The sequence below is a fragment of the Psammomys obesus genome, unplaced genomic scaffold, assembly GCF_907164565.1.
Source record: "Psammomys obesus unplaced genomic scaffold, mPsaObe1.curated_primary_1811, whole genome shotgun sequence".
NCBI classification, from domain to species: domain Eukaryota; kingdom Metazoa; phylum Chordata; class Mammalia; order Rodentia; family Muridae; genus Psammomys; species Psammomys obesus.
The window spans coordinates 33,386,353-33,411,058 of record NW_026591086.1 but is presented as its reverse complement, the minus strand read 5'-3'; the positions used below and the strand labels follow the sequence as shown (position 1 = coordinate 33,411,058).

At 35.2% G+C, this 24,706-nt stretch overlaps 1 protein-coding gene across 2 annotated transcripts in view; it reads left to right on the top strand.

Moving 5' to 3' along the window:
* The window catches only part of Klhl1 (kelch like family member 1), a 456,733-nt gene extending 444,565 nt beyond the window's left edge, over positions 1 to 12,168 (top strand). Inside the window, exons 10-11 of one of the 2 annotated variants that reach the window (XM_055609989.1) lie at positions 3,402 to 3,573; positions 11,094 to 12,168. In XM_055609989.1, coding sequence (XP_055465964.1) covers positions 3,402 to 3,573; positions 11,094 to 11,153 — 232 coding nt within the window. In that variant the 3' untranslated portion in view covers positions 11,154 to 12,168. Of the gene's footprint in view, positions 1 to 3,401; positions 3,574 to 10,931; positions 10,985 to 11,093 lie in introns of those variants that run through there. The other variant, XM_055609990.1, reaches the window with a different exon arrangement.
* Positions 12,169 to 24,706: the final 12,538 nt, after the last annotated feature.

Genomic DNA, 24,706 nt, shown 5'->3' with positions numbered 1-24,706 from the left:
GAATTAAGTTGGATCTGCCCTAGAATCTGCGGAATCCCCTGGAATGGAGGGAAGGAGGGAAGACAGATGCCAGTAAATGATCTGCTATAGGGCTGGGGGTATTCCCTGATTCCCTGGCGGTTGTGGTCTGCAGGGTTCCAGGGAGAGTTTCACATTGTTCTTTGCTTCTCCTCCTGTTGTTTGTTTTCTTTCTCACTTTGTTTTATTGGCTGATATACATATTAGGCTGCAAATGTTTCTGTATTTAAATTTCTTCATCTAAATATCACCTTGAAATTTGAGTCAGTGGACCATCTCATTTCTATCTGATAACAGTATGATACTTAAAACAAATTCCCCATAAATATTTTTAAATCAAACCGTATCCTTAATGTATGGGAATGAGAACGATGCTTGAAGATTTAATGTTGCCTCAAAAGTGCAGTGCGTATTTTCAAAGAAAAATGAACTCATATTGTGTGACTGTTACACGCCTTTAGCCAGTTTTCATTTTACAACCAATTTTATCCACTATGTACTGCTGATTCTCTTACCTGAGGGCTGCAAAGTTTAATAGATACTCTGCTACAAAGCTCACACTCTGACTAGGAAGGCCAAGGTAACATGCAGGAGAGGTAGACAAACCCGATGCAAAAACAAACCTTTGCCTCTGCCTCTTTTCTTTTTTATTGTTTTTAATAAAATGGTAGTTTAAAAATATTTAAAGTCAGCTTTTGCTAAAAAAAATAACAATACTGTTACATATATAATCCATAGTTAATGGTTGCAGTATTTTTTAAATATCTCAAACCATTTATGTTAAAAAAAAAAAAAGACAATTCACTTTGAAGATAAGTTCTTATGCCTCCAGGCAAAGAGAAAACTGAATAGTTCTGAATAGAGAAAAGTCTTTTCAAACTCATGAATATGAGAGGCAGTACTACAGGTCTGGTTATTTCTCAGTGTACATGTACATCCTGCACATCTGTAATGGAGCCTGCATGTCACAAGTTAAAGGAAACTAATGCTTAGGTGTGCCTTCCTTTGACTTTACTTGTAATACATTCAATTAAACATAACCAGCATTTCAGACATTGAGAAATAGAGTGTTTATTTAAACATACTTAAAAATACATAGAGGAACATGTATATATAAAAGTCTTCATCTACACACACACACACACACACACACACACACACACACACACACACACATATATATTACTTTCTACCCCCAAAACCCTTATCTAATTAAAAAAATGCTAGAAAACAATTTTCCCAGTGATTGCACTGGTTTCTAAAATTCCTAGAAGTAATAGGTAAAGGTTTACTTTTATGTCTATCCTTGCCATCATTTGTTTTCTTGATAACAGACATCTGACAGGGTTAATATAGGATGTCAAGGTGAAGAATTGTATTGGAATTTTTATCGAGATTTCATTGATTCTGTTGATTTCTTTTGAAAACTGTTTATTTCGTTAACCCATTTATTTATTTTGGATGTTTTTCTCATTGCATATTTATATCTAAACTTTTTCATATATTCTTGTTGGCACACCATACTCCAATGAATAACAAGAAAATGTTTCTTCCTGTGGCCACATGTATGATGAGTGTTTCGTCTGATGTGCAGAAACTTTTGATATCTTATAGTCTCATTTCTTATGATAGTCAAAGCTACCCTAAAATAGAAAAGACACCACAAGAGATGTCACAATACCTCACCAAAAATTATACTACTGAATGACAGTCATAACAACATCCTGAAATTGCCATAATAAATAGACATGCTGAGCAGTAATCTATCATATAGGATCCAGGAATAAACTCGTACAGCTATGACCAACTAATTCTTGCCAAGGGTTCAAATTGTATTCTGGATAAAGGATAGTTTGTTTTATAAATAGTTTTGGCAAGACTGGATGTTAACCTGAAGGAGATTTAACAGAGATCTGTATTTCTCACACTGTTTTTAAATAATTCAAAATGGATTTAACACCTTAACTGAATCCTCAAGAGGCTGAAATTGTTACAAGAATGCCTACCAAATATATTTGAATATGAAGTAGGGTAAGAATTTTCTGGATAGAATTCAGAACGACAAGACACAGCAGAAAAATATAACTCACATTTAACTTACAAAATCTTATATCCTGTCACTATTTTTAAGTCATTTATTTAAAATATGTATACTGTTGGTTAAAGATATGTTCCATGCTCTAGAATATACTGTTGTATATCAGTGGTACTCTTTGCCTTTCCTTTATACAACTTATTATTGAATGTTTTAGAATGTTAGACTGTGATTGAAAATAGTGTATATTTGTAATTATGTTGTGGATCTTTGTGCTTGTCATTATTTGTGATGCTTTGCATTGATTAGCTTCAACCTGTCAATCAAATTACTATGTATTTAGTAGCCTAGGGCAATGATTAAATTTTGGCAGGCCCCTGAGTAAGATGACTAATCCTCACTCAGAAAGGCAAACTGGATGGACAAAGAAAAAGGGAGAAAACAGGGAACAGGACAGGAGCCTACCACAGAGGGCCTCTAAAAGACTGTACCCAACAAAGTATCAAAGCAGGTGCAGAGACTAATAGCCAAAATTTGGGCAGAGTGCATGGAATCTTCTGAAAGAAGGGAAAGATGAAAAACCTAGAGGGGACAAGAATTCCACAAGGAGAGCAACAGAACCAAAAACTCTGGGCACATGGATCTTTTCTGAGATTGATACTCCCACCAAGAGCCATGCATAGAGAGAACCTAGAACCCTGCACAGATGTAGGCAGTTCAGTCTCCATGGGGGTACCTTAGTAAGGGGAACAGGGACTGACTCTGACATGAAATCAGTGGCCTGATCTTTGATCACCTCCCCCTGATTAGGGAGCAGCCTTCCCAGGTCACAGAGAAAAACAATGTAGACAATCATGATGAGATTTGATAAGCTAGGGTCAGAGGGAAGGGGAGGAGGACCTCCCTTATCAGTGGACTTGGAGAGGCACATGGAAGGAGATGAGGGAGGAAGGTGGGAATGGGAGGGGATGAGGGAGGGGCTACATCTGGGATACAAAGTGAATAAACTCTCATTAATAAAAAAATATATTAATTTAAAAAACTAACATTCCAATCTAGTTCAAAATACTGACATATATCTAACTATTTATCGGGAAAATAAAGCCAGGACATTCATTTTGTATCATATGAATCTGTATTAATTTGATGATTCAGTCATTTTTCAAGTACCTTAAAATGAACAATAATGTAGATATTACTTTCAGACCACCTTTGTGTCAAATTTATTGAAATTGAGAGAAAAAAATTCTAAATTTTCTTTTTTCAGATCATACTTTAAAAAATTATCTTTCATAGAATAAAAGTTTAATATGATTATAATTTTCATCTTATTATTCTTGCATTTTAGGTATGATCCAAAAACAGACACATGGACCATGGTGGCTCCTTTGAGTATGCCTAGAGATGCTGTTGGGGTCTGTCTCCTTGGTGACAGACTTTATGCTGTTGGTGGTTATGATGGACAAACATACCTCAACACCATGGAATCCTACGATCCACAAACAAATGAGTGGACACAAGTAAGACTGTTATGGGCATATATTACTAAAAATAAAACAATTTTTTAGGTTACATCTTATGGAAGATGCTTATGCTAATTGTTATCTATGTTGTAGAACCACTGTATTCCAAAGTGACTGATTTAGTCATATGTATTGTGAGAGCTCTGAAAAAAAAATGATTTGTTTTGTATGTCATTTTCTTATTTAGGTAACACTAAAAGAACTTATACTACTAAAATATACCCATCATTCAAGGAGACTTTATGATGAGTCAGAATAAGGAACACCAAGAAATTTGAGTGGTGTAAAATAAAAAGAGAAAGTGTAATATATTTGTACACAAAGCCATAACAGCATATTTGATTAAAATTCCCTGCACCAAAACCATAGAGGTTATGGAATGTGTCCTTCCTGCTAGTCATTTTTACCTCTGTGCATGGATGCTGTAAGCTGAGATTGTCCACTTGGGAAAGCTGTTAAGAATCACTAAGTGATAAACAGAAAGTGGATTAAAATGTGTACTCAGTTGATTTTAAAATAAATGAAAAAGAAATCCAAATAACATTTTCTTCATTAGCTACCATTGCCCTGTAATATGAAGATGAATGTTTGGCTCATCTTGAGTAAAAAATTATCTTGAATATTAAAAAATATATATCTTGAATATCTTGTAATTAGGATCAGAATAGAACGGAGCAAGAACCGTTCTGTTTGAAACGCTCCAGAATATATTTGTGGGGCTGAAAGCAAGATATAGGGAAAACTGTTTAAAGTATAATAAACCTTGGACTATGAGGCTGCCATGGCTTTGCTTACAGTAGAGAAAAGCATTACAGAAAGCATTCCTAGATATGGTCCTTTAAGTTAAAATGTCACATACTTTCATTTTATTTTTCTACCTCTCTCCTTAAAAAGTAACAGAAGGATATTCTTTTAATAAAGTAGACAATAAAGTGCCCATTTATGAGCACAGGGAAATTCAAAACCTTTCTTTTGTTAAAATAAACAGAAGACAGAATTTACATGCTTTAATAATACAGGTTCTGAGGTGGGTAAAAAATTGGTGAATAGAGTACCTGAAGCATATTAACAAGCTTACAAGAGTGAGTGATATTTACATATGTATGCATGTATGCTATCATCCATGATCCATCTTCAATGATTTTTATCTCTGTAGCCTCATTCAGATGGACTAATATCTAAGTACAATTGTAAGGCTATGATGCCTCCATTGTGAATAATTCCTTCTCCTGAAGCAAAATTGTAGAATGCACCAAATATATATAAGCATTTATATATTATAATCTTAAATATTAAATACATATATATTATCTGAATTAGGAAAAGAAAGGAAAGACAGTTGGGGGAAAAGAGCACCACTAGAACTTAAGTTCTTTAACTTTCCAATATTTACTATAGTTGCAAGAGACTTCTTTACCCAAAGGGCACTAGAAATAAAAGAGCAACGATTGTTTATATTATTTTGTGAAAATGCTGCTGGATATATTTGGGTGTTTCACATTACTAAGGCCCAAGTGTTTCCACAGCAGATACTGTGTAAATTAAGCACTATTTGTTACAAAAATGTCCCACTTCAGTAGTGTGATATTTACACATAGTACTAATACAAATGAACTTTAAATAAATGGAATTTGCAGATACATAATGACGTAATGTAATAGCTTCATTAAATAGTTATCATAAAGTATCATTGTGCTCATCATTCCAAAAAATTGAAATCAAAATACTCTATGTGGTAATAGGCAACAGCCTCTTAAAGACTATCTTCCATCATCTTTTTAAAAATTTTTCATTCTCTGAATCGTACAGTATTTTACAAATAGAAAATTGTTTTAGTTACACTTTTGTTTTTGTATAGTGGACAAAAATTTTAAAGAACTGAATTAAATATTTTACATTCATATCTGGAGTAGTAAATTAATCATTTTATTTTCATATCTTTTCATCTCTTAGACCTGTAAGGCTCTTGAGGGACTATCAGGAGAGAGTCTCTAGACACATACACATAAACTTCATATATAGTATTTATACACACACACACACACACACACACATATATATATATATATGTATATATATATATATATATATATATATATATATATATATATATATATATATATATATATAACTTTTGGAAATGTTCATTATTCCAATGTGCCTTTGCTCAATAAGGTGAATCATTTTTAATCAATTTACATCCAAATGTACATGAATTTTAGTAACTAGCCCCAACAACAGGCTAATAATTACAATAAAAGAGAAAACTCGGAAAATACCTAAGACCAATATATATATATATTAAAACATGGTAGATTAGATAGAATTATAGCACTGAAACAATTGTCATAATTGTGCCTTTACTTGTTTAATGAGAAAGATGTACTCACATGTGCATATGTATGTATTAACGTATTTTACTCTGCCATTTAACAACCTCAATCCTTTCACTTGGTTAAAGAAAACGTGTTTCAAAAGACAAAATAAATTCTTATTTCTGTCACATAGGTAAAATTACATTGACTTTCATATTTCCAGGAGATACAAACTGCCACTCTGCTTTGTGCACTTGAAAGCTACAAAAATTCAGAGGCAATGATTATTCTATAAGAGATATGTAGATGTTTGTTACGTAGATTAATTATTATCATTATCTCTTGTGTCTGAATTAAATTCGTTTTTCCCTAGTTCATATAGAGAAAGTTGTTTAAAAGGTAACGAGATAACCTAGTATCACATTTAACCCTCATTTAGCTGTATTAATCGATTCTGTAACAAATGTTTTCAAGTCACCATAATTAAATTTACAATTTGGTGGAGGGGAAGAACAAAGGAAAATTAAATTTATTTATTTATTATTTATTACAATTTATTCACTTTGTATCCCAGCTGTAGCCCCCTCCCTCTTCTCCTCCCAGGCCCACCCTCCCTCTCTCTTCTCTTCCTATGCCCCTCCCCAAGTCCACTGATAGAGGAAGTCCTCCTCACTTTCTATCTGACCCAAGCCTGTCAGGTCTTATCAGGACTGGCTGAATTGTCTTCCTCTATGGTCTGGTAAGGCTTCCTCTCACCTCTGGGGGAGGTGATCAAAGAGCCAGCCACTGAGTTCATGTTAGAGACAGCCCCTGCTCCCTTTACTAGGGAACCCACTTGGATACTGAGCTGCCATGAGCTACATCTGAGCAGGGGTTCTAGGTTATCTCTACTCATGGTCTTTGGTTACAGTATTGGTTTTTGCAAAGACCTCTGGGTCTAGATTTTTTTGGTTCTATTGATCTTGTTGTGGAGATACTGTCCCTCAGGTCTTTCTATCTCACTCTTCTTTTATAAGGAAATCAATCTGGCACTTTCTAAGAAAATTAGGAATACTGTTACTTCAATATCTAGCTGTAATACTCCCAGGCATGTATCCAAATTAGACTCAAGTATATAGCAAGGGCATTTGCTCAACCATGTTCATAGTAGCTTTATTCATCCGGAAACAACCCAGTTGTCCCTCAACTGAGGAATGGATACAAAAATTGTGGTACATCTACACAATGGAATACTACTCAGCTATTAAAAACAAGGAAATCATGAAATTTGCAGGCAAATGGTGGGAACTAGAAAATATCATCCTGAGTGAGGTAATTCAGAAGGAGAAATACACACATAGTATATACTCACTTTTAAGTGGATATTAGACATATAATATAGGATAAACATTCTAAAATCTGTACACCTAAGGAAGCTATGCTAGAAGAAGAATCCTAGGGAAGTTGCTCGATCTTCATTCGAAGGGCAAATGGAATATACTACAGATGAGGGAGGAAACAGGGAACAGGACAGGAACCTACCATAGAGGGTCTCTGCCAGACACTACCCAGCAGGGTATCAAAGCAGATGCGGAGACTTATAGCCAAACTTTGGGCTGAGTTCAGGGACTCTTATGAAAGAAGAGGGAGATAGAAAGACCTGGAGTGGACAGGAGTTCCAGAGTGAAACTGTTATAAAATATATGAGCTAAAATGTTTCCAATAAAAACGTAATTTCTTTTAAGTATTTAATTGTTTTGTATAATAAATATGAAATTTTAATTACTTCATTTTTTATTAATTATAATTTATTCACTTTGTATCCCAGATGTAGCCCTCTCTCATCCCCTCCCAACCCTATCTTTCTTCCCTCTTCTCTTCCCATGTCCCTCCCCCAGACCACTGATAGGGGAGGTTCTCCTCCCTTAACATTGAACCCTAGCCTATCAGGTCTCATCAGGACTGGTAACATTGTCTTCCTCTGTGTCCTGATAAGGCTGCTCCCCACTCAGGGAGAAATGAGCAAAGAACCAGCCACTGAGTTGATGTCAGAGACAGTCCTGTTGCTCTTACTAGGGAGCCCACTTGGATGCTGAGCTGCCACTGGCTCCATCAGTGCAGGAGTTCTAGGTTATCTCCATGCATGATCCTTGGTTGGAGTTTCAGTCTCAGAGAAAACCCCTGTGCCCAGATTTTTTGGTTCTGTCGCTCTCCTTGTGGAGCTCCTGTCATTTAAAGCAGAATGATAAAGTATTTTTTAAATGAAATACTCATCACTGTAATATATCCTACATACACTGGGTATAAATCTCTTCCTGCTGAAAATGAAATGTTAAATGTGACCTAAAAATGAGGTAGTTAACCAGATAAATATGTGGGAACGATTTAGCTATCAAAAATCAGCATCTTTAAGACATGGAGTAAAATTTCGCTCAGCAAGAAATGATGTGGAAAACATTAAGCCTGGGGAGATAGATAAATAAACTATAGCACATATGACCAGAAATAATGTTAAATATTCTTATTTTTAAGAGAATGCATAGTGAAGGATAGTAATCAGTAACAATCAATAAGAATTGCTTTGTAAGGTTTAAAAATCAGTAAGAAAAGCAACAGAGGCAAATCATTACTATGTAAGATAAAATTATAACACAAAGTAGAAAACTGGAATGAAAGAAATAAATTATTTGGAAATATTTAGGGGCCTTGATGATTACTGTGAAGTTCCGTGGGTCCTTTGTGTTTCTTTTTTTTTTCTGGTTCCTTTTAACATTCTGTCTTCTTCTTTTTTTTTTCTTTATTAATTACACTTTACTCACTTTTTATATTCCCCCCCTGGTTCCCTCCCTCCTCCCATCCCAATCCTTCCCTTCCTCCACCCTCAAATCTATTTATGGGATTATTAGTGCATACATATAATAAATAAAGTTCTTCAAACTATTTATAGATTAGTGCATAGCATTTCATGTAGTAATTATGTGTCAGAGGGCACTGGGGAAGCTTAAAAAAAAGAACTATTTAGCTATTCTCCTGATCTCATTCAATTTCTTTCTCTTCTCTCTTTTTTTTTTTTTGAAACATCATCATCATCGTTTTCTTTTAAAACTTCATATACAATAAGTGGAAGCTGTTCCATATTGTTTTCATATTTTGAAAAAGTGCCTTCTATGACTTTGATACTAGGTGACATTGGAAATATTTAGATAACGAAGGGAAGTCAATGCTTTAATTTGCCTTCCTCATATGGAATTTGCAGTGTCCCTTGGTTTGTCATATGGCTCACATGCAGATTATGATCCACAGTGTGATATGAAAGTGACCGTAATAAAGTGTATAAAGTGTTCTCCAGGAGCACAGTAGATTATCAATCTATACCCATTCCTTGTGACATTTCAGGCAATTATTCTGTAGAAAAGCAATACTACATCAAATTGACTTTTTCAAATAATTTATTAAGTGAAAGGATAGAAGAAATTATATTACCCCAGAAGCAGGGAGTCATGCATGGTATATACTCACTTATAAGTAGATTATTAACCATATTTATAGGATAAACATACTAAAATTTACAGACCTAATGAAGATAAATGATAAGAAAGATCCTAGAGATGATGCTTAATTCTCAATCAAAAGGACAAACAGGATAGACACCAGAAGCCATAGAAGAGAGGAAATAAGTTGGGAGCCTAGCACAGATGTCCTCTAAAGGTCTCCAACCAGCAGGAGATCAAAGCAGATGCAGAGATTCACAGCCAAACTTTGGGCAGAGCACAGGGGTCTTGTAGAAGAAGGGGGATATAAAAGGAGCCCGAGGGGACAGGAGCCACACAAGGAGACCAGAAAAGCTATAAAAAGCAAGGCCCAGAAGGGACTTCAGAGACTGGTGCATTAGTCAAAGACTTTGCATAGAGAGGACATAGACCCCTGCTCAGATGTAGCCCATAGACAGCTCTGTCTCCATGTGGGTTCCTTAGCAAGAAGTGAAGAGACAGTCTCTGACATGAACTTGGTTGCCTGCTGCTCAATCACTTCTCCCTAGTGAGGAAACCCAGACAGCCTGCAGTGGAAGAGGATCCGGGCAGTCCTGATTGGACATGATAGGCTAGAGTCAGTCAGTAGTGTAGGAGGACTTAACCTTTTAGTGTACTAGAAAAGATGGATAAGGAAGGAAGCGGGAGGGAGAGATAGACAGGAGGAGATGAGGGAGGGGGCTACAATGGCTACAAAGTGAATAAATTGTAAATAATTAACAATAATAATAAATTGAGTTTTTTATAATATTCTGAGGCGGTGATGAGCACTAATAAATATATTTTAAACATATATTTATGTATATACTTATGTATTAAGTAGATAAAGGGTTAATTAAAACCTTACTTAGAAGGGTTTTTTTTTATTAAAGTTTTTATGTGTAGAAGATTTAAAATGTTCTTTCTCAGTAAACAGTTTAACACAGATCATATAAAGATGTTTGACTGTTTACTTTTTTACCTTAAGTAATTTGTTACTTTCTAATTTAAATGATGTTTTATAATTTCCCTTGGAGTTGATATTTTAAGGAAAACAAATACAAAGTCATATATAAAAATATGGATTACCTCCAAAAATAGATTTGATTACAACATTTTTGAAATTTTTTTAAATATGTTTCTAATAATGTTTATATTTGGGATCATTTAAAAAACTCTCCTTGATTTTAATGATCATTATTTTACAGAACACATTTAATAAGCCTTGTACCAATTATGTCATAATTAATTATTCATGACAAAATTATTAAGGATAAATTTTTGTGCATTGTCTGTGCCGAAGATGAATATATAATACATTTAATTCCATATGATATCTGTGGAAATAACTTCCAATTGATTGTAGTGTCATAACTTTTATAATTAAATATGGCAAATATATTCATGAATAAAAGTGTGTCAGAAACATTTTTATTTTAAATTCTTTTCACTCAAATCCTACTTGTTTGTTGTTAAAACTTTCTATGGGTGATGGCATGTTTTATCATCTTAATATAAACTAATTGGTTTTTTTTTTTGTTTTGTTTTGAAGTAAAAATCTCAGTGCCTTCTTTATCTTTTACTGTCTGTGACTGTACTGGGACAATGTAAGCGCACTTATTTATGATTTTCATTTATATAATTTAAAATATACTATAATCTACATTCCGCTCCATGACAGTAACTTTTGTCTCTTTTTCATCTTATTCAACAGATGGCTTCCTTGAATATCGGGAGAGCGGGGGCCTGTGTGGTTGTCATCAAGCAACCTTGACTAATTTGTGCACTGTTTAGCGGGATTTCTTTGCTACGAGAAAGAACTTCTTGATATAAAAACTTCTTAGGAACAGGATTTTTATAGATTTACCTGCTGGTGCCAAAAGCAGTAAAAGATCAAACAGAGTTATAGCAAAAAAGAAAACAGGAGACACAACATCTGGCCAATCGTTAGTTCAGGAATGGCTATTGGTAATGTTTTATACTATAGCATACAATAACTAGAGTTACCAAAGGCTGGTTTATCAAAAGAGACCCATATTTGTGATATAGATAGTTCCTTAATGATAGGACACTCACTTGTTCTTATAATCTGTGAGGACATCCAACAGGCTGCTAAGAGGAAAGTTATGATAATTCATCTCACAAAATCTGATTGACTTGATGTTTTCCTAATCAGATGTGATGATGCCAGGAAACAAAATGGTTTTTTGAAACAAATGTGCTTCTTTCTCATTTCCCTCAGCTATGAAAACAATTAGAGATACAGATGACTATTTGTCTCTTGCATTCAGAAAACAAACTGCCCTGCTAATCAAGGCTGCATATTGTATCTAAGATGATGATTGGAGTTTATTGCAACTCCAGTGTGAAACTGGCAGACACAGAGGACTTTTCATTAAGCTTGCCACATCGCTTTGCATTGTCAACACACTGAGCCAAAGAGTCAGTACAGCTATGGGCATTTACCTCATGCAGAGTTCAACATAAGCATGAATGTTCATTATTCTGGATGTTAATATACCTACTGCATGCTGAAGTCCTTTAGAATTTTGTTCTTTAAAACAAACTTAGAATTTTAAGGCAAAAGTTTCCAGCTCATTAAATTGGGATGATTATGATAACTGCTAGAAGGATGACTGACTACAGATTCCCATTCACCATTTTTCAAACATCTTTCACTGATATGCACATTATTTTAAGCCAAATGTTTGTAATTGTTCTAAAGTGAAGGTTGGAACCTTTATGTAACACCATTAATAAATGTTCATGTAAATTACAATGATAGTTAATAAATGATAGAACATTTGCTATTATCGGTGTATCTTCCTTCATTCAATTTTTTAGAGAAGGTAAAAAAGAAAACTGATGAGGTTGTTGATTTGTAGATTTTTGTGTTTGTCCATGTGTGTCCATGTATTTGTGTTTGTGTGTATGTGTCTGCATAAAATTTATTATGTCTGCATAACATTAATGTTTTCTATCATTTTGTGATTTCCCTTTTTTTACTGTTGCTTCCTCTGATGCCCCTTCACCACTTTTGAATGGTCACCATGCTTTATTGCTTCCTAACAGAGAAACTCATCAGATAGCTCAGTGGGTAATGCAAGTAGGAGGCCCTGGGATCAGATCATCTGAAGCCATTCAAAACCAGAGGTGGAAACCTGCATCTGTAATCTCAGTATTCCTGTATCCAGGTATGAGACTGAGACAGGAAAATCTCCAAGAATTCCAGAACAAAATAGTCTGGCATTGGGCAGTGATGAAGAGGAAAAGACTTATATTTCACAGTGTGTAAGGCAAGGACAGACACTTGAAGTTGTCCGATGACCTCCATATATAAGCTATAACACATGTATGCTTCTTGTCCCATATGCATCAAGCACACACACACATATAAAAAATTCTCACCATTATAATTTTATCTAAAAGTTTATAGTGTGACTTTTATAAAGCAATTAATAAGTAATGCTCAAATAAGAAAGATAGTTTATACAAGTAGTAAATAACTTTATCTTTTCTATATATTTCCATCAACAAAATACTAATAAAAATAAAAGAATGATCACCTCAGTTCTTTCATATTCTGCAGATATAATTACATGATCAAAACAGACTCATATAAATATGTAGAAACATTAAATAAACTGAATGTAGTTTTAAAATTTTATTTTATTTTTATTAATTACAGTTTATTCACTTTGTATCCCAGCTGTAGCCTCCTCCTTCCTCCCCTCCCAATTCCACCCTCCCTCCCTCTTCTTCTCCCATGCCCTTTCCCCAGTCCAATGACAGGGGAGGTCCTCCTCCCCTTACATCTGACCCTAGTTATCAGGTCTCATTAGGACTGGCTTCATTGTCTTTCTCTGTGGACTGGTAAGGCTGCTACCCCTCAGGTGGAGGTGATCAAAGGGCCAGTCCCTGAGTTCATATCAGAGACAGCCCCTCTTCTCCTTACTAAGGAGCCCATTTGGACACTGAGCTGCCATGGGCTATTTCTGAGCAGGGGTTCTAGTTTATCTCAATGTGTGGTCTTTGTTTGGAGTATCAGTCTCACAAAAGACCCCTGCCCAGTTTCTTTGGTTTTGTTGCTTTCCTTGTGGAGCTCCTGTCCCCTCCTAATGTATTTTAAAACATCCAAAAAATTCTATTGCTTCTCTTTAGGGAGCTCTAATACCACTGAGTGTGAGATTCCCGTCTATTACAGATTACAATTTGTATGTTTTATGACACATGTTTATGATTGTATGGAGAGTAAGCTGTCCTGTATGAATGATCATTCATGACATGAATGTGAAAATGCCAAGAATCCTATTGCCTCAGACTCATGGGGATGGCAAGGCTTGCCCAGCTCAGGCCCAGAAGAATAGCAAGGCATTTTCCTGTGATGTTGACAATGTTTCCAGAAAGTATCAACAACAGCCCCTTACAGGGTAGCTGCAGCCTGAGATTGTGTCACCCCAGAGACTCCCTGTAGAGATTAGGTAACACATCTCCTCCTTCATCAGTATCCATCTGTTCAGGCAGCTTCCTGTAGTGCCCATCTCCTCATCCAGTGATCTATAATAACGGTGTTGAGTTTTCATCATGTTCTTCCTTCTCCAACAGAGTGCATGATCTAACCAGTTCCAACTTTTCTATACACATATCTGTCTGTCATTTCTCAATTGCCCTAGACAGGTCAATCCCCAGAATATGCAGGTCATGATTATGTTTTCCATAAGCCCAGTTTTCTTGTTTTGAAACTATAGTAACTGCTTTTTATTACAATTTTTAGATTGTCCTTTTTCTTGGACAGTATTCATGTAGATTTAGATAAATGTTATTGGTTATTGTGTGTGTGTGTGTGTGTGTGTGTGTTTCTATGACCGAAATGACTGAGAGACCAACTTAAAAATCAAAACAAAACCAAACATACTTTCAAAGATTTCAGTCCATGTTCCTTATTCTTTGATCTTGGATTCCTGGCCAAACAGAACAATTTGATGGAAAAAACAAACATACTTTTCTGTAACCACCTTCTATGACACAGGCCCTATCTCACACAGATTTTATTTTCTGAAATAAAAAAAAAATAACAGCATTGAATATTAAACACATAAGCCTCAGCTTTTACCTGCTCTCTGTGGATATCATAAGGAGTTGATTCCTCCAATTATGAACCATTTTACAAATAAGTGTTTTGTAGTGAGAATTTCAACTACTATTTTGTTGCCTCCAAACACCTCCCAGTGTGTATCATATACATCAGCTATATGCATCTGATTTGCTAGATGAGGCAACTGAGGGTAGCGTGGGATATAAACGTGTAGATTACGTGAAGTGTTAGGATGAGATAAACTAACCTAAACTAACATTTAACCTTGAACTATCAATATTCTTAATACAACCATTATTATTTTTTGAAGTGGTATGAATTGTAGCTTTTTAATTGAATTATGGGGAATGAAATAAATTTAATTTATTAATTCCATGTAATGATTGGAAACAATGAAACTGACAATAACATTTTTATCGCTCCTTTCTCTGAACTCTGAATTATGTATGTCTCCTCTCCTTCTTAAAGAATCTTTATTTTCTGCTGTCAAATATCTGGTTAACTTCCCATTACTGTACATAACAAATAAGATTAACCTCTTATAAAAGAGCTAAACTAATTTCAAAGCAAAACAAAGTGCTTTCTCAATATTATTGTCATCCTGAGAATATCTGATTACATTTCTTGGTTACTGAAATGCTGCTATTGATAATTCCTTGTACTTGGCTTAAATATTCTTTTTACTGTTGAATAAAAATCAAGAACATTAATTTTCTATTAAATAGTCCTTAGATGCAGAATATTAAAGCTCATTTCTAATAATGCTAATTGGTGTAGTAATACAGTTATGTGTGTCAACACTAGCCCCCAATGACAAATTACTCATGCCAGCTTATAAGGATTATTTTCATAAAGCAAGATGCCAAAACAAATTTGCCTAAGAATTTATTTGTAGTAAAATTCACTTACGCATGTAAATGAGTCCAAAATATTATCAAATGAATGGTATAAACTTAGCTAATCAGAAAAATACAGTTTTGTTTTCTGTAGTTTTTAATTGGTAAGTCCTACCATATACAAAGGCAACTGACAACTTTTTAAAAGTCAATTCTCAGAAGTGGCTGCATTGTCAGGGTTCTAGGTTATCTCCACGGATAGTCCTTGGTTGGAGTATGAGTCTCTGGGAAGTTCCCTGTGTTCAAATTTTCTTGTTCTGTTGCTCTCCTTGTGGAGTTCCTGTCCTCTCCAGCTCTTACTATTTTCCACTTCTTACATAAAATTCCATTCACTCTAGGAGAAGAGGACCTCCCCTATCAGTGGATTTGGGGAGGGGCATGCATGCAGAAAGGGGGGAGAGGGTGGGACCGGGGGGGGGTGAGGAGGGAGGGGCTTATGAGGAGATACAAAATGAATAAAGTGTAATTAATAAAAGTTAAAAAAATGTTCAATTAGAACAATAATTTACATATGTGTCTACTAATGGGTGTTATTGAGAAGGAAAAACAGTATAATTACATAATATAATAAAAATACTTATAGCTTACTAAAAAAAAAAAAAAGTCAATTCTCGGTTCACTTTGTAACTTAGATAGGATGCCCACACTAGTTTTATGCCAACTGAACAAGCTGGAGTTGTCTGAAAGGAGGAACTCAATTGAGAAATTTCGCCCAGGTTATCAGGCTACAGGCAAGTAAGTAGGGCATTTTCTCAACTAGTGGGTGGTGACAATCCTGGGCTGGTGGTCCTGAGTTCTATAAGAAAGGTATCAAGAAGGCAGTAAGGAGCCACCAGGTTCCTGTTCTTGATTTCTTGCCCTGACATAGTTTAAGGATGAAATGTTTTGTGCTCATGAAAGTGAAATAAACTCTTTCATTCCCAACTTGCTTTTATTCATGGTATTTTATCATAGCAATAGAAATCCAAACAAAATATTTGTATATAGCAAATATTTTCTACAGTCCACAAAATTTTATAGATAGAGGTAGAGTGGCTAAGAGTAAAAGATTAGCCAAAGTGGAAACTATTTTACACACACACACACACACACACACACACACACAGCAGTCAAAGCTAACCATCATATGACATTTTTTAATAAAGTGTTCTAAAGGAAGGGTCCTTTAGTCTCATTTTATTGCAGAATTAGATTTAGTGAATAATTTCTATAATTTCAATGCAATTGTATGCTGTGAGTATAATTATACCTCCTACGTTTTGGGTAGTAGAATATTTTTTCCAAAGTTGAATCCTGTACAATTGTTATATGCTAAATGTCTGTATGACTTAAAATGTTAATATCAAAGCCCTAATTGCCATTGTTATTATCTGATGAGATGATACATCTATGGAGAAATTTACTGTTGAACGAAATACTAATGAAAAACAAGTGAACCACTAGGATTAGTCAGTGTTCATAAGAGGTCCCTAGTAAGAGGAGCAGGGACAATCACTGGCATGAACTTAGTTGCCTGCTGTTTGATCACCTCCTCCTGGCGAGGTGGCCTTACTACGCCACAGAGAAAGAGGGGATCCAGACAGTCCTTATGAGACCTGATAGGCTAGGGTCAGGTAGTTGAAGGGGAGTACCTCCCCTAACAGTGGACTGCAGGAGAGATATAGGAGGGAAGAGAGAGAAGGGGTGGAACCAGGAGGAGATGGGGGTGGCTATAGCAGGGATACAAAGTGAATAAATTGTAATAAATAATAATAATAATAATAATACCAGGGAGCTTGCTCTTATTTTCAGTGTCTCTGTGTGAGTGTACACAGAACGGTATTCTGAGGGGAAAATGGGCACCTAGAGAAGAGCTCTCACCTGAAACCCTGTACCATACTCTAGTGATGTTAAACCTCTAGCTTTCACACATGGAGAAATACCTTATTGTTCTGTCTGCCAAAAAAAACCCCACATCATTGGTTGTTGAGTGCTAAATGGTTAATTTGTAAAATGTACATATATGTGCATATGTACATGTATATGTGCATGCACACACAGATATTTTGTGTATATATATGTACATATGTATGTCCCCTTTGTATATTGTATATTTGTATAAATATATGTATACATATACAAAAAATGCTTACGAGTAGCATAAAAATTGAGTCAGTCAGGAGTAAAGAGATCAAGAAGGGATATATGGGAGGGTATGGAGAGTAGGAGGAGGAGAGAAAATATGGTATTATATAATCTTAAAAAACATAAAATAAAAACCTAAGAGCAAAAAAGACGAAATATATTTTAATGTCAGAATAGCCCAAAATTTATTAGGTAAAAATAACCAATATTTTTAATTATACCATAGTAAATACATTAGGTTCCTTTCCTCGGCTTTAGGTATTAGGATCCTCTTCATGAATATAGATTCAATTTGCCTTATTATTCCCACTGAATGACTTTCTTTGCCATTATTTTCATCAGTGTTCTTAATCTTATTTTTGATATATGTCAACTTCTACTTTAAGTTTCTGCTCTTTGAACTTTTACTGATGAATTACATAGCCAATGTAGAATTTGTCTATCATAAAACTATCTTTCAAGAATAGCTTGAATTTAAACTTCTTATTCCATTTATTTGCTTAACTTTGAACATACTAATAAAAATCACAGTAATATCTATAATATACACTTCTCTGGAAGTCCTAATGTATCATAAGGCCATATATAATTAATATTTCAACACTGTGTAGTAATAATTCTATAGTGTGTGAAAAACACTGCGAGAAACTTCAAGGCCTTAGAAGTTAATATGTTAGTTAAGCCTCTGACTAATTTATGCCAGTTATTTGACAATATAGATGCATATATATATATATATATATATATATATATATATATATATATATGTAATCTGAAGAATCCTTAGGCTGTATAAAAAACAAAATAGCAAGGTGATTCTCCATAGTAAACTAATACAAATATTAGTTTGTATTAAATCTAAAATGCTGCTTTGTGGGAGCTTTTCTGCGAAGAAGAATGACTCTCCTTCAATCACCAGCCATCGACCACTAAGAGCTCTTCATATACAGGTGAGATGATGTAAACTTCCCCCATCAACATTTGCATATCGGTGGGTGTTATTAGTACACTAGTCTTGTTCAGCTAACCATATTGTTGGAAGTTCGTGAGAACATTTTCCTGTCATGTCTATGAGACGCTAAAAGTAGGTGTCCTGGCCTCCCCCCCCCCCTCTGTGTGTGTGCGTGTGTGTGTGTGTGTGTGTGTGTGTGTGTCTGCATTTGTGTGTGTGTGTGTGTGTCTACAAAAACATACATAGTTTAAATGAAGGTACACCACCTAGGTTAATGCTTCCCTAAATAACTATAGACTATCTGTCAGAAAACGCAGTCCCAATCTTTAGGAGATTCCTCTGCAGTTTTTGTTCAGGGGAATCTAAAAGGCCCCTATAACAATCTACGCTTTGACATGGCTGTGCATTTACTTCCAGAATATGAAGGCAAAGTCCTATTGCTTAAGGTACATATATTTCAAATATTTGCCTTGGAGTAATATAACTGCACCCGACCTGTAAGCTTCCTCTCTGAGGAGTGGCTCTCACCGTTTCAGAAGGCATGACCAACATGACAAATGAGAGGAGACTTCAACAGTCCTGCCCAGCTTAAAACCTACGATCTAGAAAAATGAGGAGACCGACAGCATGCATGCAATGGGGAGAAGGTGGCTCCTCTTATTTTGATGGTAGCTACAAGCTGTCGAATTGGGTGTGAGGTCTGTTCAACAGGAAGAAACTCATACACGATCCTCTAAACTCTAGCCTATACACGTCTGAATAGGTCATAGACATAAAACAAGAACCTACTACTGCCAGGTATGAAGATGACATAATTTCTGTTTCTAAATATTTCTCCTCATAAGCACAGATGAGCATAAAAATACCTCATAAAAAAGGGATTGGGAGGGAATGAGGGAGGGGGCTACAGCTGGGATACAAAGTAAATAAACTATAACTAATATAAAAAATAAAAATGTAATTAAAAAGAACCTTCCTTTTGCAACAAGTGTAAACTATTTAGAGATCCACAAGTGTTCAAACTTCAGAGAATAAGTCATGATAGGTTGCCCGAGACAAAATGAAATATCTGTCTTTCAATGTTTGTAACACACTGAGCTTACTTGTATTTTGTAGTGTTGCAATCAATCAACTAAACAAAACAAAGATGAATTAAAATTTTAAATTGGAATCTTGCTGAGATGGAAAACAGAAATTTCAGCATTAAAATGGTCTTTGTTGTCATCCCTAATAATAAGATATAACTGAAACTGGAACATTACTCAGGAAGTTATCTTAAAGTGCTGCTCTAGGCAGGCTGTGAGGAGTATTCAGTAAAGACTGCCAATAGCCTATCCTGACACAGAGGTTGCCACAGGAAAAGGACTTCTACCAGACATCAGCCCAGAATCTGTTCAAAGCTCAAACTTATACCACCTCTGCTATTAATCACTGTGGTAAAGGAGTCATGTTTCTTTTTTTTTTTTTTTTTTCATTTTAAAATTTATTTATTTATATATTTAATTTTTTTTTTAATTTTATTTTTCTTTTTAGTTACATTTTGTTAACTCTGTGTCCCAACTGTATCCCGCTCCCTCATTCCCTCCCCAACCCCGCACTCCCTCCCTGGTCTCCTCCCTGCCCCTTTCCAAGTCTACTGATAGGGAAGGACCTCCTCCCCTTTCATTTGACCCTGTTTTATCAGGTACCTTCAGGGATGGCTGCAAAGTCCTCCTCTGTAGGAGTCATGTTTCTGACTATCTGACTTAATACTCCCTAACTTAAAACATCTCATTGACCAACCCTATTGAATACACTCATGATTTATCCTAAACATTTATTATTATTATTCCTTTGAAAATATCACAGTCTTCCTATTTCCATTTCTAGCCCAGAAGCTATTTGTAAATTGATAGCTGATCAGAAAGGACACATCAGCTGTCTTTACTGAAGAGTCACTGTATAGTCTTTACTGTATCGTCATATACTATACATGTGTAGTCTTATATCAACAATACCTCAATTCAGGCCTTATGTTCAGGAGTACTCATTCATCCCAAACAGACTGTGGTGTGTGGGGGGTGGGAGCACACACACGTGAGTACGTATGCCCACATTTTAGTTGAGGTTGTTTTGTACTGGAGTGTGTTTTTAAACAACAACAACAACAAAAGAATGAAAATTTGAGTAGATGAGGAGGTGAAGAGAATCTGGATGGAATTAAGGGATGGGGAAGAACAGGGTCAGACTAACTCCTAGGACGTTCTCATAAGCAACAAAATATTTAAAGGTAAATCAAGGTTGAAACATATGGAAGCTTATATCGAAAAGCTACTACAAAATAAATGTGCATTTTCCTGGGGAAAAACACATTTTTACTGTTATATTAAGGTATAGGTTGAAATCAGATATTATATGTTAATTTGAAGATATACACCACTTATACTGTATGTGTGTTTGTTGTTCTGCTGAATAACGATATAGTCAAGTAGATTTTCAAGTTATGGAATTTATTTCTACTATGTAAGATACTGATTAATAAAACAAAATTTTCTTTACCCTTGTTTGTTTTTAAAATAATTGACACAGAGATACAGTGTCACAGAGACACAGTGATTTATTTTACAAGCTTAAAGCATTGAAGTTGAGCAGTTATCAACCCTCTAATTTTTTAGCTACCTCTCAGCTACACAGTAAAAGTTACTTGCCAATAAGTCATCCTTTCTGGGCTGGATATGCTCCATCAAGTCATGTTCTATTTCTCCATCTTTTTTTCCTTCTCTGACCCCATGGTCATCTCTCCATCCCCAAGCCCAGGAAGCTCAGTTCCACTTACCTCTTTTATGCCAAGTCCCAGGCTTCATCATTTTTATTAACCACTCAACTTAAAGTAGAACAAGGTTTACACAACAAAGACAGGTGTATGGGAGAATGTGCTCATTTGGGAGGCAACCAGATCTTGGTGGTCAGTAATTATCATTTGAATATATAGCACCAGACAAACCCCTGTCATCACTTTTTCAATATTTTCCTATTATCAATTAAAAAGGAAAGTCTATAAGGCTGAATTGTAGCTCAGCAGTAAATAGGACTGACTGCTGTCTAGAGGACCTGTGTTTAGTTCCAGCACCCACATGACATCTCACAGTTATCTGTAACTCCAGGTCCAGAGGATCCAACACCCTTACACAGAATATATTCAGGCAAAACATCTATGCACAGAAAAAGAAAATCATTACAAAATATAATGAGAAAAAAATCAAAGTCTTGTTGAATTATGTCACTCATTGAAAACATCTATGGAAAACATTAATATTGATATTTAAGCAAGCAAGTAGTTATAATACATGTGTACAGAAACTGTAAGTCATCAATATGCAAAGTATATCCAGTTAATTAGAGTTATGTGTTAATAGCTTCCACCACATCCATGAATAAATGTTGTGATGATTAGTTTAATTGTCAACTTGACACTATTTAGGATCACCTTAGAAGGGAGTCTCAATAAATAATTGTCTAGATTAGATTGGCCAGTGAGCATATCTGTGAGTATCATCTCCATTAGGATATGGGGGGGGGGGGTGTGGAGATCCCTGCCCACTGTATATGAACCTTTTCTGGATTGTTTAAGTGTGGAAGAAGAAAGCTGAGAAACAGCATGTATGCTCAAGTACATTGCTGTGCGGTCAGAATGGGTATAACTAACTACCTCAACTTGGTGACCCTTGTGTTCTCTGCAACAGTGCACTGAAATCTGAAACCGTAAGCAAAACCAATACTTTCTACCTTGAGTTGTTTCTGTGAGAGTATGTTTTACAGCAACAAGAAGATAAATTAAACAAAGATTAACCCTAATAGTAAAGATTCCATAAGAAATTGAGGGCCTTTACATAGTGTCAGAGAATCAGAAATCTTTCTATAATACTGGAAAAAGAGGATTATTGAAAGCTCAAGTCTGTGATATACTTAGTAAGATACAATTAACAGCTCTTGGAATGTATGCCTTTCACTCCTTTTGTAAGCATAGGCATTGCCTCTGTAATAGTTCACCTCTACCACAAAGAATACACACATTGCATTTATACTGCAAAGCTCATTTTGCCTATTTATTTGTTAAGTATTTAATTGTCATGAAAATTAAATACAATCTCTGTTGCTTTTAATACCCCTGTATTCAAGCCACATCATTATGAAAAATAGCAAGAGAAAAAAAACAACGTATTTATACTAACTATTAAATCATTAAATTTGAACCTAAAGTGTAAATACTAACAAGAGTTCATAGAAAAACAATCATAACATTTTCAAATAAAATAGAAATTATTTTATAATTTTTATGAATAAGATAATGTTTAAAACCATCCTCTTTTAATGTCAGCAGTTTATTATTATTAAGAAAATTACTGATAATTTATTGCCTAACAAATTATATAACAATACATTCAATGGTGTCTCCCACAGTCACCTATTACAAAAAAAAAATAGGAAAAGCATAGCTTTTATAAATTCCGAAAAATTCCAGTAAATTATTATTCTAATTGTTTATTATTGTTGTTTTTAATTTTTCACTTTATCATTATTATTATTATTATAGTTTATTACAACGTATTCACTTTGTATTTTGGCTGTAGCCTCCTTCTCATCTCCTCCTGGTCCCTCCCTCCCACTCTATTTCCTCCCTATCTCCCTCCCCTAGTCCACTGAAGGGGAGGTCCTCCTTCCCTACTATCTGACCTTAACTTATCAAGCGTCATCAGAACTGTCTGAATCCTCATTCTCTGTGGCCTAGGAAAGCTACCTCACTATGCGTAAATGATCAAAGAGCAGGCAACAGAGTTCATGTCAGTGACTGCCCCTGCTTCCCTTACTAGGGAACCAACTTTTATTTTCTTTAAAAAACATTCTAGTATTAGTGCATTTGTTCTCCAAAGCCAGATAAAATATAAAATATATTCAGATGCCTCTCTGGGAAATGAACCCAATTCCATTAACCATTAACATGGCTTAAAATCGTATTTGACACACAAAAAATGCTAAATACGTAAATAGTTCATTTATTGGTTGTACCTAACAGAGTATTATGCCTAATTAGATATTATTTTGCTACTTTTATAATATCTATTAAATATTGCTTTAATTTTAATATCTCTATTCTACATACAAAGAAAATTCCACCGTTTTGTTTTGAGAATTGTAATTTAATTGTATTTATTCTTCTTTCTTAGTTAAATGTTATTTACCTTCAAGAATTATATTTCCCCCATATCTGATTGAAAAGGACATCCAATTTCCCCTAATAACATAGACCTGGTTTATCTTTAAATGACAGTAGGTAATAAAGGGTTGTTTCCCTGAACTGTTTTGAACATTGTTCATGGCCAGCACTAAAAGCAGAGGCGAAAGTACCCATTAACTTGTTTATTTGATAGACTTTATGAAGTAACCTTCAGTAACAAATAGAGAAGACACAAACGTGAACAATAAATAAAACAACAAAATTCAAATGAACTTTACATTGCATGGGGATCACGAAGAAATAACAGTGCTCTCTGTGTAAAACAGTATATTGTCTTTGTTCTGCTTTCAAAAACCATTGGGAAGAAATGATTTTTTTTTTAAATGAGAAGATAGTGATGGTTATCTTCAAGTTTTATTTTCCTCTTACTAAAGTTTGATGCAATCTTTTAATAGCATGAGCATTGAGCTTTTAAAGATCTTCCTTGTATAGCATTTCACTGCCAGGACACATGTGCTAAAGTTACAGAAAACAATGATTTTAATTTCCTCTTTCCCCCTTTTCCTGTCCTTCTTTCCTCCTTCCCTTCTGTTACCAGAAAGCTGGAAAGCTGGAGAATAGGTACTTTAGTAGTTGGGACTATCTTTGAATACAGTTATCATTAACTCTGATGGTCGCCAACAAAATTCCAGCAAATGGTGTCTCATACATTCTTAATATTTTTCTTATAGTACAGAAGGTATGAGACACCATTTGCTGGAATTTTGTTGACGACTAAGATGTGTGGCTCCGTGGTAGCTCAGTAACCAATTGGTTTCCCATAGTAAGGAGAACAGGGACTATTTCTAACAGGAATTCAATGGCAGGCTCTTTGACCTCCCCACCCCCCAAGGGAGGAGCAGCCCTGCTAGGCCACAGAGGAGGACTTTGCAGCCAGTCCTGAAGATACCTGATTATTAGAGTCAGATGAAAGGGGAGGAGGAGCTCCCCAAGCAGTGGACTGGGAAAGGGGCAGGGAGGAGATGAGGGAGGGAGGGAGGGAGGG